Source organism: Camellia sinensis, chromosome 4 (genome assembly GCF_055761805.1).
Source record: "Camellia sinensis isolate YWXY chromosome 4, ASM5576180v1, whole genome shotgun sequence".
NCBI classification, from domain to species: domain Eukaryota; kingdom Viridiplantae; phylum Streptophyta; class Magnoliopsida; order Ericales; family Theaceae; genus Camellia; species Camellia sinensis.
In genome coordinates, this window is record NC_138964.1 from 61,998,869 (window position 1) to 62,012,893 (window position 14,025).

The 14,025-nt window shown below is 35.3% G+C and overlaps 1 protein-coding gene and 1 non-coding gene across 9 annotated transcripts; both read left to right on the plus strand.

The window, feature by feature from the left end:
* The first annotated feature begins 652 nt into the window (after positions 1 to 652).
* On the plus strand, positions 653 to 7,727 carry LOC114303209 (uncharacterized). Of its 7 annotated transcripts, XR_014366624.1 has the most exons (11): positions 653 to 1,149; positions 1,758 to 1,868; positions 2,279 to 2,316; positions 2,665 to 2,724; positions 2,902 to 2,973; positions 3,286 to 3,407; positions 3,682 to 3,790; positions 4,016 to 4,092; positions 5,698 to 5,862; positions 6,279 to 6,361; positions 7,398 to 7,727. It is a non-coding gene; the product is annotated as an uncharacterized LOC114303209 (transcript). The 7 variants fall into 7 exon arrangements; XR_014366623.1 differs by lacking the exon at positions 4,016 to 4,092; XR_014366627.1 differs by lacking the exon at positions 3,286 to 3,407.
* A 1,960-nt stretch (positions 7,728 to 9,687) lies between these two features.
* On the plus strand, positions 9,688 to 13,782 carry LOC114279475 (uncharacterized). 2 transcript variants are annotated; one of them, XM_082925050.1, is made up of 2 exons: positions 9,688 to 9,831; positions 12,431 to 13,782. In XM_082925050.1, exon 2 carries the CDS (start codon positions 12,431 to 12,433, stop codon positions 13,520 to 13,522), a length of 1,092 nt encoding a protein of 363 aa, XP_082781176.1. In that variant the 5' UTR covers positions 9,688 to 9,831; the 3' UTR covers positions 13,523 to 13,782. The 2 variants fall into 2 exon arrangements, with proteins under 2 accessions (XP_082781176.1, XP_082781175.1); XM_082925049.1 differs by having other exon boundaries at positions 9,695 to 9,831; positions 12,423 to 13,782.
* The last annotated feature ends 243 nt before the right edge of the window (positions 13,783 to 14,025 follow it).

Sequence of the window (14,025 nt, forward strand, 5' to 3'; positions counted from 1 at the left end):
CAAGGGTTAATACTTCCCTAAACCCGAAATCTTAAGATATAGGCTTATGCATCTATTTAGAGGTTTTTAGGCAACCTTTGGGCAGCAGACATAACTCTTACACAGAGTCGTATCATCTCTTGTAAAGGTTGTTTGTGTCTATTGTGCTTGTGTTTGAATTTAACTAAACTCAAATACTAGACAAAGCCCACGTGGGAAGTTTCTCGCCATCCCAAGGGTAGTGATAGGATGTAGGAGGGTGCACCATTCTGGTGTGATCACTTGTACAACAAAATTAACTTTTTACGGCACCACATCAACGGCATACAATAAATGCACGTCGTTATTTCTTACTTTTACGACTTGCTTTTTTCACATGTCGTAAATACTTTTCCAACCACGACGTGTCTATTGCGTAGGCCGTGAATGATAATAACGATGATTTTTTTACGGCTTGTAATGCACGCCGTAAATAATAAAATTTTCTACGACGTGCATATAGCGTGCCGTTAATACATCAATTATGCACAACGCACATACGCCAGCCGTGAAAAATAAATACTTTTCACGACGCACACAATGTCCGCCGTTAAAAATTATAATTTTCTTACAACGCACACAACGCCGCCTGTCGTTAAAAGGATTACAATTTTTACAAGAGACAATGTATGTCATAAATTGTATGATAAAAAACAAAGAATCACCAAAATGAAATTTTTGGCGCCAATACACCAAAAAAACATAAAAAAAAATATTTAGGAATCGAACATATACATTGGGCTTCTAATCGATTCTAATCATCAGACCATGGTTCGAAGGCCATCCATCGCCGGTACAACTCCACTAAACAGCGTCGGGCACAGGGAAGGAGATAGGGAACGGTACACACTCATACTCTTCTATTCTCTTCTCTCTCCCTCAGATTTGCCCTAAACACATCTCGTTTGGGGCATCTCTCTCTCTCTCTCTCAAATTTGCCCTAAACACATCTCATTTGGGGCATCTCTCTTTCTCTCTCTCAAATTTGCGAACGAGATTGAGTCGGGCCGAGTCGAGTTGCATAGTTACTCTGACGAGTCGTCGCTCGGGTGGGAGACTGAGTCGAAGAAGAGTCAGACGTCGAAGAAGAGTCAGAGTTACTCTGTGGAGGTTCAACTCCAGTTTCTCCAGGTATGCTACCTTGAACGATTCCCTGACCTTCATCGATGGCCATATATGCATCTCTGTGTGTGTGTATGTATGTGTCTATGTGTGTATATTAAATATATAGACTCACACAATGATCATTCATTCAAGGTTTTGACCAACTATAAAATGAAAATGAAAATGAAGTTGAAGTCGAAATTGAAATTGAAATTGATGAATGGGCAACGAAGAAACAGGGTTTCAAACTAGTAATAGTTACGGAGCCACTATAACATGATAAAATTTAACAGATTAGAAATGGGATTTTGCAGTGACATCAAACAATACAATTTCGCAGAACTTTCTTCCTCTAATTACCATTTTGTTTCTGGAACAATATACCCACACCCAAAAAAAAAAAAAAAAAACCAAAAAAAAAAAAAACAATAAGCAAAACCAATAACAAACACGACAGGTAACACATGAATATTTGAGGGGAAAGATATTAGATGTATTTCCTGATTACAAAAAAGAAGCAGAAGACCATCTCTCAAAAGCTGTATGTCAGAAAAAACGTTTCAATCCTGATTGTTTTATGTGCTGCACTGCTCAGGCTGAGGGTTACGTTTTGAAATTGGCTGATGTTATTCCAGGTGAAGTTGAATCCATCTCTGGCAGATGCTTGGCTCTGCTTAGGTAACTGCATTTGGAAAAAGGGAGATCTACCTTCAGCAAAAAACTGCTTTACACTTGCACTAAGCAAGGTTATGTTTTTGAGTTCTGATATATTTCCATTGTTTCTCCAATTTCAGCAGTGATGTGTGCTTTTATTTCATCTGTGTATATTCAACTACCAATAAGTTTATATCTGATGCAGGGTCCAAACAAAAAGATACTTTGTCAATTATCTATGCGCTTTGATTTCGGCTAGTATATGATGCTAGGATTTGATTTCTAGGGTTTTTGACAGTGACGAATTTGATAAAATATCTTGATTTCTAGGGTTTTTAATTGTGAGGAATTTGATCAAATCTAATGTTGTTGTCAATGTTTGTTTAATTTTGTTTTGTTATTAGTGATTTTGATTTGTTTGATTATATATATACATTTGTGAATTTACTTTCTTATTGGACATCATTAGTATAAACTGTCTTTTTTCCTTCTTCTTTTGCAGATCGATGTGGTACTTTAACTGGTTCTCGTAAGGACGAGGTACTTATTTTTGCTGATTAATATGCTTTGGATTGCAATTCCAGGTTGTTTTCTTATTCATTGTGTGGAAAACATGAATGTGCGGGTTGATTTCTAGTCTCTCTTCATTCTCTTCTCCATTCTTTATGATTTCAGTGCAATATACAATGCAAATAAACTATTTTGGATTTTTTCTTTAATGTGATTGCTCTAGCACACCACCTCAATAATGTCAACATACTACGTGACTAAACCCTTTTTTGCAATATTCCCTTCTTTGCCTCTTTGTTGTATTTGTTTGAACTTGGTGGTGTGTCTATGTCACCTACCGAACCCTATGCTTATTTTTCTTCCATTCTCTTGTTTCAGGAAAGTTTCAAGGCAAGAGTATTTGAAGAAAATGGAGCAAAAGAAACTGAAGGAGCTTAGGTATGATAGGATGTCACATTGTAGTTTTATATTCTTTATGTTTTAGTTTCTGTTCTACTTGTAGATGTGTTTATATAGACAGTAGTGATTGTAACTTGTAAAACTTTCATAAAAGGATTTTGTCTTATGATTTTTTTTATCGGTTTTAATTTTGCATCCATGTCTTGGTAATTTCAGAGATGATATAGAAGACGAGCAGTATCTATTTGATGGTGTAAAATTGACTAAAGCAGAATATGGTGAACTAAGGTAATTAGATCGTGCTTTTAGATATACTTCTTCACATTCTCCACAATTAGTTGGACTTACTCTTGTTCTCATTGATGTCTTGGTTACTATGACATGTTATGAATAATTGATTTGTTTTATGGAAGTTGGCCCCTGTCCAGCTCCCCTTTTGAAATGAAACAAAGATATGTATAAGTAATTGCCTTTTTATGGATAAAAATGACTTCTTTCTTTGTTTTTGTTGTAAGTAAATCTGTGCTTGTGTTAAGGAATGACAATAATTTCTCCTAAAGTGAGTTTGTGCTGGCTTTTTGAATTTCTTGTGGTGATTAGATATGTCCTTGAATCCGTAAAGACAATAAGTGCATCATTGGGAAATGAAAGGCATTTAATGACCAGTTTTTAGCACTCTAAGTTTTTGGTTGTTCCATTGCTGGTTAGGCTTTTGGCTCAGCGTAAGTATGTGATTTATTTGCAAATGCTACTACTTATCTCCTTAATTGAATTTTCTTACTAGAGTCCTGGTTTGATTACTGCTATTATCCCTAGCAAGTTATATTTTATTGTGTGTGAAATTGCTATTTTATTGATCAATAATAAACTTATCATGTTTTTTACATTATGACATATATAAGAAAAGAAATATATGAGTTTGTTAGAAAGTTGTGACACGGGGGAGTTGAGTTGCTGCTGGTTTTGTTGTTCTGTTTTCTTCCTTTCTTTTTCTAGTTGCTTTTAATTGGTCCCGATTGGAGAGGTGCAGTTGCAGCTGTTCTTTGCTCACTGGTTTTGGTGCTTGTAAAGAGGTGCTACTGCTACTGTATTGTTGCTGCTACTGGTAAACTGCTGCTGCATGGTTTGGTGCTGCTAAACTGCTTATTTTTCAATTGTTCCTTTTCTTCTAGTGTGCTGGGCCCCTCCGTTACATAAATGTAATATGCATTGGCAGGCTATGAACTGGGGCAGTTGTGTGGACTGGTTATCTGAGCAATTCTCTGGTCATTCTCTGACCACTAATGCTAAGAAATTAATGCTTACTTGTACTACTTACTGTATCTGGCAGGAGAGAAATGCTAGGATCTTCTCATCTGTTTGTACTCCTGCTAATGTGGTTGTGAGAAAAGTTGAATCTCTGGTTAGGTGCAGGCTCTTATCTGTTAACAACTTCAAAGAGGATGGGGATAATTATTGGTTTATGGACTCATGGCATCTTCCTCATATAGTGTTGAGGGCACATGCTCTTTGAGTTGTTTGTACTCTTACTTCCAGTGTCTCTATATATATTGTTGTGTGTTTGGATCTTCCTCTTGCAGGTCTCCTGGATCAGTCCTTTGGAGCTGCCTCATTTTCCCTTTGTATTCAGGACTTTGCTGGTACTTAGGGATGTTGTGGGTTGAGTGATTGTGAGCCTCCACAGTTAGTATTGTGATGGAGATTATTGAGAGTGAGTGTTGAGAGCCTATATATGAGTGTTGTGTAATGTGAGACATCCATAATCCTGTTATCTTGCTCATTATTTTCTTTGCAGGTTGTCAATGCTGGTCTCTTGTAGGGAGGAGGGTTGAGATGGTGAGGCTCTATAGCTAGGTTTTTGTGGGTTGAGTGACGGTGAGCCATATAGTTTATCTAATTCTTTTCTGCAGGTTGTCAAGCTGGTCCTAATTGTAAGGGAGTTTTTTTTGTTGAGGGTTGAGTGATTGGTTAGCCCTCATAAATTTTTTGGAGTGCTGTGTTGCATCTTGAGGGTTGAGTGATTGAGGACTATTTGTTTTTGTGGGTCTACTCTACCCAGTCTTGCTGTCTGTTTGTAATGAATATTTGTCAGTGTGTCCTTGCTGAGTTGCTACACATAGGTTATTGTATCTATTCAATCCCCCCATAGGTCTATAATATGTCGTAGTTCAAGTGTACATCTGCATTTGTCTTGGGGTTGGTCTTGGCAGAAGCTTGCTGGGATGGACTATGTTGCTATTGGTTGTTGTTCTGCTGGCTGTGGTATATGCTGAATTGCTGCTGTTGAGTTGAAATTTGTGTAGTTCATGTGTAGATACTGCCCATGGATGGGTGTATATGGTTCTCTGCTGGTTGTTGAGTCTGTGGCTCCACTTGTGTGGCTTTGCTGGTGCTGCTGCCTATTGTCTGCTGTCTGCTCTCATACTGTGGTCTACTCACTTGTCTGCTCACTTGTCTGACTGTGGTCTTAGCTGTGTCTGTGGTTCATGCTGCCATGATGTTGCTACTATATTTCCTTCCCCGTAGCAGTGTTGTTTTCTTTATAGTGCATGCTCTGGTGCTGTCTGCAGTTGCTTTCTTCTTGTATTTCTGAACTGTATGCTGCCCAACCTTTGTTTTGTTACTGTTTGTTGTTGTCTTCCTGCCAGTAGGAGGTGGCTGATCTGCTTGGTTGGTGCAGCAAATTGGTCTAGTTTTTTGATTGGGCTCTGTTTTTTGCTGATCCTAATGGACTTAGTTTGCATTTTTGTGTTGTTTTCCTTTCTTTTTTGTGTCTTTTGTGTCAGTTTCTGTTCGTTTGATGACAATGTTGTCTGGCTAAAGAGCCTTTTGTTTTTTTCTTTGTGTCTGTTGTTAGTTCTGTGGTGCCTGAGGGATGCCGCTTGTAAACCTGTATATGTTATTGTTTTTAATTTATAACTTACTTACCTAAAAAGAAAAAAAAAAACACAGTTTTGGCTCTATGTTTTGTGATTTAGTAACTTCCTTCAATGGTTTCATCTTGTTTTGTAGGTCTATGAGGATGAAACAGTTTTGCAGGCATTTAAATTGATGAGATAAAAGGGAGTTGGTGGAGGTACCAGTGGTTGAAAGTGGTGGAAGAAAGACAATCGGTAATATGAGTATTAGAGATGTTCAGTTCCTTTTAATTGCACCCGAGATCTACAAGAACTACAGGTTAGTTGATGAACTTCTTTTCCATGTACTACCGTTAACTCCTGTACTTGACCTGCTTGATTATTGAGATTTTATATGAGATGCTGATGCCTAATAAGTGGGTTTTTAAAATAGTTGATAAAAAATGTTTCCTAAGGGAAAATCTACAATGATAGCATTAATCCATCTCAACCATAAAACTATGTCTTGAATCATTTATAAACATTTGCAGCTTTTTACACATCAAGAAAAGGGTAAATGAACTCTTTTTCTTTTCTTTTTTTTTTTTTTTTTTTTTTTTTTTTTCGGGTATAGATTTCTCGCCAAAAAATATTCATTTATATTATAAATATGTATTGTTTTTAGGAGTTATTTTCCCGATTTTATCTAGGTTGCCTTGTTAGAGTATCATTAACTTTGGTATCTCATGGTTGCAGGGGAAGCACTACAAGATGAGAGGATTAATGGAGGGGCATTCATAGGCACTGATGGTCTTCAATTTCTACACAAGCTAATACCTGTAAGCTTTAACCTTGCCATGTCATTGATGTCTGTGTAAGCTGGATTTACTTGATGCCTGCGCATGTCTTGCGCATTCCACATTGTATGAACTATGGTACCTAAAAAATAATCTAGAACATTTCTTCTTATCTTCATTTCTTTAATTATTGTTATTATTGTTCTTATTCATTACACATTCATTCAACATAACATGTTTTTTGTAAAAATAAAAATAAAAAAATAAATCATGTTTGCTTCTCTCGTGGCGTATTTGTTGATATTTTTCTTACCAACTGAGCTATAGATAAACTACAAATAATGATCTCATGTATTTGCTATAGTTCCTATAGTTCTTTATCTTATGTATTTGCTACTAAGTACTCAAGTAGAATTACATCACATTGTCCCAAAAAGCGCCGCAAGCTACTAAAACTTATCTAAATTTATTCTATAATGGATTGAAAGTTTCTTTTTAAACTTGTAAATAATATAGACTCTAATTTGACTTGGACTCTTTATTTTGGAACTTACAATGGTAATGGATAAGACCTATACAAACCTAAACCTCATACATGGAGATCCTTTAAGATAATTATGCAAGTCCTAAATAGGTGTTGTATTGAAGTAAATTAATTTCACCCCTTCCTCCTTTTAAATTTAATTTCTCTTGACCTTCTTATGGCCTAGATTAGTACCAAACTATATTTTCCTGTACAAACTTAATAGTTTGTTTGAAGATTCCTACTCATTTCCCTCTAGAAAAATTGTAACAAAAGAGGCAACTTCATTAAAGGCAACTTCATTAGAGGTATGAAAAAAAAGGTTTTGCTTTATGTGGATTTTATTTGCATATACGTTGAGACTTGAGATCTTGAATTTTTGCTAATTTTTCATTATGACATTGTTTTTATGGAACTATTGAATTATCTTATTAATTTTGGAAATTTTTTGTTGATGTTTTAAAATTTCTTGATCATTTCTTGATACCTTAAGAAATATTTTTGTCCCTGAGTCGTTGGTTTTTGTACTTATGTGAAGTTTCCCTTGTCATGCAGACATGAAATGCAACAAGGTTAGTTGCTCCAGCTATTGTTGCGGGTTTAGGTGCCTTAACACATACATTGGGCACCCTCGTTCCTGTGATAAGAGCAAGTTGATTTGCTAAAGCTGCAGCTACAACTGCTATAGTAACTGTTGTTGATAGTTTTAGATAATCTATTAATAATTGTCGATATGTTTAGAAAGTTAGATATGCATAGTTTTGAATGGTTTAAACTTTTTGCACAGTTTAGAACTTAAGGATATAGTTTTCGAATGTTTTGAATGTATAGACAATTGTTGAATGTTTATAATTTATGGATATAGTTTCTTTTTGATGTTTCAAACAATATTTTTGTGGTTGATTGATGTTTTGTGATGCTTGTTTGTAATATTTGTTAGATTGTAACATGCTGAATTTAAAAAAAAAAAAAAAATTACATATTCTACGGCAGGCATAATTAGTCGTTGTATTACATATTTTACGGCGCACAATCAGCGTCATTATTTGTCTTGCCAATTAATGGCGTGCAAAAGTAGTCGTAGAAAAAGTAACGACGCACAAAATCTGTTGTTAAATAGTTTTTAACAGTATACTGTAGCATGTTGTAGAAAAGTGACGACGACACATAAAATTTGCCGTTAAATAATTTTTAAAGGCGTACGAAGCATGTCGTTGAAAGTGAATGACTTTTCATGACTGATCATAATATAATGCGCGTTGCATGTTGTAGAAGGATTTTTACGACGTGCATTGCGCACCGTGAAAACCCTTTTTTGTTATTAACATGGACATGTCCTAAACATTTAATTATATTGTAATGGTGTAATATTATGATAGAAGACACAATTATTATTTAGGAATCTACTTACAATTAAATGGAATTTAGTGGGGAAATTCTTCCATCCACACAAGATGTTAGAAATTTTTCTTTACTTTCAAATGTGAGCTTCTACTTCTTTTTTAAATATCGTAAAAAATAATAGCAATTCTTTACGATAATGGAGGGCTGATCACATCCAATTTCAAGGTTCCAAAACAAGAGCAAATATCAATGAACATGGACTAAGATAATGAAAAAGAACATGACCATCTTTATTATAAGAGAAGGGGAAAAAAAAAAGGTGCCATCTTTATTTATCAAAAAAAAAGCACAGTACATCATTACATATAATATACTGCAAAAGATCATAATGGTTGTCCTGGGTTTTCATTAGTCATCAAGGTAGTCTCTTCAACATACGGAACTTGTGCAATCTTTTATTTTCATACCCAATATTAACAGTCTTTCCGCCAATGAAAAAAATTCAAAGAATTAGTTGATTGTCACTGCAAAAGCGTCTTGCCGAAGTCAACAGAAAAGTAGCCAGCGGAGACTACTAAATTTATAGTAATCTAATTCCTATTCTAAATAGGAAGGCAAGTTCTTCATATGCATATGGTCTTAACCTTCAGTCTACCAGTTCCGCAAGCAAGTCCAAAGAGATGTCACTTACAAGAGGCTTCAACCTATCTGTTGTACGACGGATACCAAAAGTAAGCAGAGGGTAACTGTTAACACTTTAATTGCAACAACAATCATTCTTCCACGTCACATCAAGTCCAGATACAAAAATAAACATAACCAAAGTTTACAGAGGTCACCCGACATTAGTAAGGAAGTCTAAAGTTCTACCATTCACCACACTATACACCATCAAACAACAAAGTAAAAATTTTCTTTTTTCTAAGATACTGTGTAATTATGATTCATCATCATCAAAGGAGGTTATGAGCTCATATTTTCGTCCAATAGATTATTTGGGAAGCTTCTTTGTACCCTCGTTTCTTTCAGTTAAGAGCCACAAGAGGCAATGCTAGTACAATCCACCAAAAAGCATGCTTACTAACAAAAAAGAAATCGAATATAATAAAAATTCCTACAACTCACAGAGTTCCTTTTGGTGGAGTAATATTGCAATTCAATGCAACAAAAGACCCATTTTGAGAAACAAATCCCACACCCACTGGGGCTAGCCAATGGCCACGGTAAGAACAAATCCCACTCCATATCATCACAAACCAATAATTACGGACCTTGGAATGCCCATAACACTTTTTACAAGATTTCAAGAAAAAATTTCCACAGTATCATTGATCTAATTAAACTAAACAAATTTACCTATTAAAAAATTAAAAGACCCAACAGTTTGACAGCAGTATTTTGAAAGGCCAACAGTGAAGGCCCAATAGCAATTTGAAAGGCCCATTTTTTCTAATTCCTAACCCTACCTTCTCTTAATCCAATTTGCCCATTTTTTCTAATTCCTAACCCTACCTTCTCTTAATCCAATTTTCCCTACAGTTTGTTTGACAGCACACCGGCAGGCAGCAGCCCAAGCCAACAAAGCAACCAAGTAGCAGCACACAAACAGAGCAGAGCACACGGAGGGGAAGAGCAGCAAGCACAGGTAATTTTTTTTTTTTTTTTTTCTATTCAATTAATTAAATATTTGTCTTGTCCTTTGCTCAATTAATTGCTATTATAATATTAGTATTTACATCATGAAAAAGAATTTGTTTAAGTTTAATAGTTCCAATCACATAATTTAAAAATTTTGTGTTGTGTTTTGTTCACATCATCACATAATTAAATCTTTTGTCCTTTACCTTAAATTTTTTTTTTTTTTTTTTCATTCAATGAAAAAAAAATGTGAAGGCCTCAGAAATTTAGTAGTTGATTATCGGCTTTGGCCCCGGAAATCTCAGGCCGGGCTTGCAAAAAGCTTTGAGATTATCGTTGCCTGATTTGATCTGAATTTCATGTAAAATAAATAGAGTCAAGGTGCATGTAATGTACAAACCATCACTGGTTGAAAGAGTAATGGAAGACCAAATATTGGGCCAGTTCATCTGTTAATGTCTCATTAGAATTTTGGTCTTTGCAAAAAAAGACACACACACACACACACACACACACTTTATGCTTGCTATTCCATTGTCTTAGGCTCTGTTTGTATGTTATTTTGAAAAATATTTTTCATAAAAAATGTTTTTCTATATTTGATTGTAATTTTGAAACTAATGTGCTAGTAGTTGTATTAATGGTGGTGGTGGTGGTGGTGGGGTTGTGGTAGTGGTGGGGTGGCGGCAATAGTAGTGGTAGTGGCAATGCAGTGTGGTGGTGTTGGTAAGATTTTAATTTCAAAAATGTTTTTTGCCTTTCAGAAGTGGCTAAGTAAAAGAATTTTGGGAATGAAATGAATAAAGGTTAAATGGAAATATTTTGCTAAAAGATCAGGTTTAATTAATTAATTTTCATCTAATTAAAATTTTGAAAATCTAGACCTGACAAGGCGAGGGGAAGAGGTGGTGGAAGTAGCGAGGGAAAGAGGATGTGCAAGTGGTGGTGGGGAAATAGGTGGCGGATATGCACAATCACTTGCAAGTGGTGGTGGGGAAATAGGTGGCAGATATGCACAATCACTTGTAAATCACATGCATCAATTAGATTCGAGTGGTTTGTATCCTGTGAAAGTAAATGGAAAAATGACCCAATGTTTTTTACCTCTGAAGAAATTTTTTATTTTTTTATTTTTTTATTTTCAGACCTGTTCAAGTATAACCTTGAATTGGAGTCTCCTTGAGTGTTCTTATGAAGCAAGGACTGATGTAAGGCCCAAGACCTAATTGCCAACATCTATAAACTGGCATTTTCCAAAGCACATCACTTGAAATCTCATGTAGTTTGCTGTTTCCCAAGAAGTCACTCACTCTTCCTCATCATTTCCTCAAACTCTCAAGTTCTTTTTCCTCTCTTCAATTTTGTTTCATTTTTCCCTTTTTGGCCCCTTAGTTATTGTATCGTAAGTCTTAAACCCTCATCTCTTAATGTAAGCTTCTCTCCTCAAGTCTCCAACAAGAGTATGTAACCATAGAATGAGCCTCTCATATGTTTATATAGATTCGTTTTGTTTTGTGTTGTTGTCGATGCTACGACTTAAACACTATAACAAGCACAATTTTCCATGATGTTCATTCTCAATTTGGCCGCCATAGTACATGAACCTAAAGAAATACACTTATGCACATCGAGTTAGAAATCACGCTGCAGTGTGTGTCAAAGAAGCATATTATCAGCACACCTGAGTTAAAGAATGGTTGCTGTTAGGACCCATTAAAATGAGCCTCTGCAAGAAGAGGCTGGCAACAGCGATTGCCATTGAAAGAATGGTTATAGTTAGGGCCCTAACGCAAAACTTCAAAGTTAAATCACTACTCATCTTCCATGCTTAATAGAGCATTGGAAAAACAATTCATGTTGTTGAAGAAGATCTGAAAGTGTTTTAGCATGACTAGGTTTGCTAAAATTCATGCGGGGCTCTTTTAAATTCATTGCTCTTATTTGATTTGAGAACTTTGCTTCCCAATTTAATCTCTTTTTTTTTTTCTTTTTTTAAAAATTATTGATTGCATTGCTTTTAATTTTGATTTGTGCCATAAATCTAATTTCAATGTCTGTTTTTTTAATCTAATTTTTTTGTTGATTAAATTTTATCATGCTTTTGTTTTGCTTGAATCAAATATTTTCTTCAGTTGTAATCTATCTCGGTTGAATTTCTCTTCAATTTAGATTAATTTTATAATCATGGTTGTTTTGTATATGAAAGGAAAAAATAGAAAAACTAATTCAATTTAAATAAAATTAAGTAATTTCATTTTGCCCCACAGTTATTTTATTTATTTATTTATTTTTATTTATTTTTTTTGTAGTTTTATATAAAAAGACCCCCATTTTAATGTTCACCTTGGGCCCTGAAAAACTCAGGGCTGGCCCTGGTCACAACCCTACTAACAGGGGCCTAACCAATGAGAATGATGTAGGTGCATTACGTGGTATTGGCTTGAACCAAACTATATTTTTGCTCATCCTTATATTGGAGATCTTTTAAAATATGAATTGCAACTTTTATTAGCTCATTTGTTTGTTCAAATTTTTGTTTTTTTAATTTTTTTTATACGAGAATTCATGACATGATTATCAATACATGATGGCTATTAGATTTGTAGATGGGTCGAGCTAAACAAAGAATGGAACTCATAAGAAACGCAAAGGCTCGCTATGTAACCTATCAAAAGAGAAAGAAGGCCTTGAAGAAGAAGGCTTGTGAACTAGAAACTCTATGTGATGTCCAAGTCTGCCTGATCATCTATGGACCTGAGTTGGATGATTATTCCACCAAGGTAGAAATCTGGCCCCCAAATCCCAATGATATTCAACGCTTGATTGACTCCTATAGAAACCAATCTATTGAAGATCGTCATAGGAGGACGCTTGATTTGTCCAACTTTTTTGAGAACCGAAACCAAAAGATTAAAGACGCGCTTGTCAAACTACGTAAGAAGAATGACAAGGCTTTGTACTCTACGTGGGATGATTGTTACAATGACTTGCCGGAGGGGCAGCTGAGAGCCTTTGAAGGTATGTTGGAGGGTAAGCTTGCAGATGTGAAGGCTAGGGTTGAATTCATGAAGGGAACTCAAGCATTGGCAAGTCTTAATGATGTGGAACAAACTACTCAACAAAACTATTCGAATTATTACATGCAAGGCTTGTTTGGTACTACAAGTTTGCAAATGGGGATTATCCATGAGGACACGCCTACTTCTTTGTTGAATCCGCTGTATGAAATTGATGACGTCTCTCTTCATTACCCTTTTGATCAGACTGATCACCAAGGAATTGTTGAGCTTGATGAAAAATCCATGGTAATTAGTCCAATGATGATGCCAATGAACAACATTAATGACACTCATTACACTCAACTTGGCGGTATGTCTAGCAGCAACTTGCAGTGCATTGATCCACTAAAGACGTCTATATATAATGATCCAATAATGTTGTTGCCCTCTCTAGAGCCTGTTTTAACAGGAGTCTCATGCACTGAGTCATCCTTTTCAATGTCTAGGATGATGGAGAACGAGGTTGGTAAAAATCATCATCCTTCGCCTTCTATGGGTTACTGTGGCGGTCCAAGCATGCAGACAATGATGCCATATATGCAGTACCTGAAGATGGCAAGTGGTCCTTCTCAAGTTCATGCATGGCAGATGGAGGAGTACTATAAAGCCAATGAGTTTCAGATGAAGAACCAGAAGTGAATTCAATTCAGGTTTAAGTTATGGATTCTAATGGTACATTTGGTAGTAGAAACTGATTAATTGGTGTGGAAAGGGAAGTACCCAATATTACTTTACTTTATTTATTTTTTTATTTTATTTTTAAATTTAGTGTTTTAATAGCTTAGGTCTCCTTAAGTTTAATTAATGACTATTTATATGGACTCATTAACCTTTTAAGTAGGGTTCTAAATTCTAATTGGTAAAGTAGCATTTATATATAATTAAACTAAATTACATACGAGTATTTTTGCTGGCACTTCGGATGTGAATTAAGAGACTATTGACAGTCAAATTCAAGTTGATTTCATTCGCTTCATTAATACCATGTCATATATATTGATCAAATGTCTTAGTCAGGTAGTAATTTTTTTTATTGGTGAAAGAATAATTTTTTACTCATGTAAAAAAATTTCAGTTGTTGGATTGAGTCAATGTTTTTAATTTGACCAATTGATAGGGCTGCAATGAGCTGGAGTGAGCAA

Coding starts and splice junctions, on each gene's coding strand:
- LOC114279475 (XM_082925050.1), top strand. CDS start 12,431: ATGGGTCGAGCTAAACAAAGAATGGAACTCATAAGAAACGCAAAGGCT.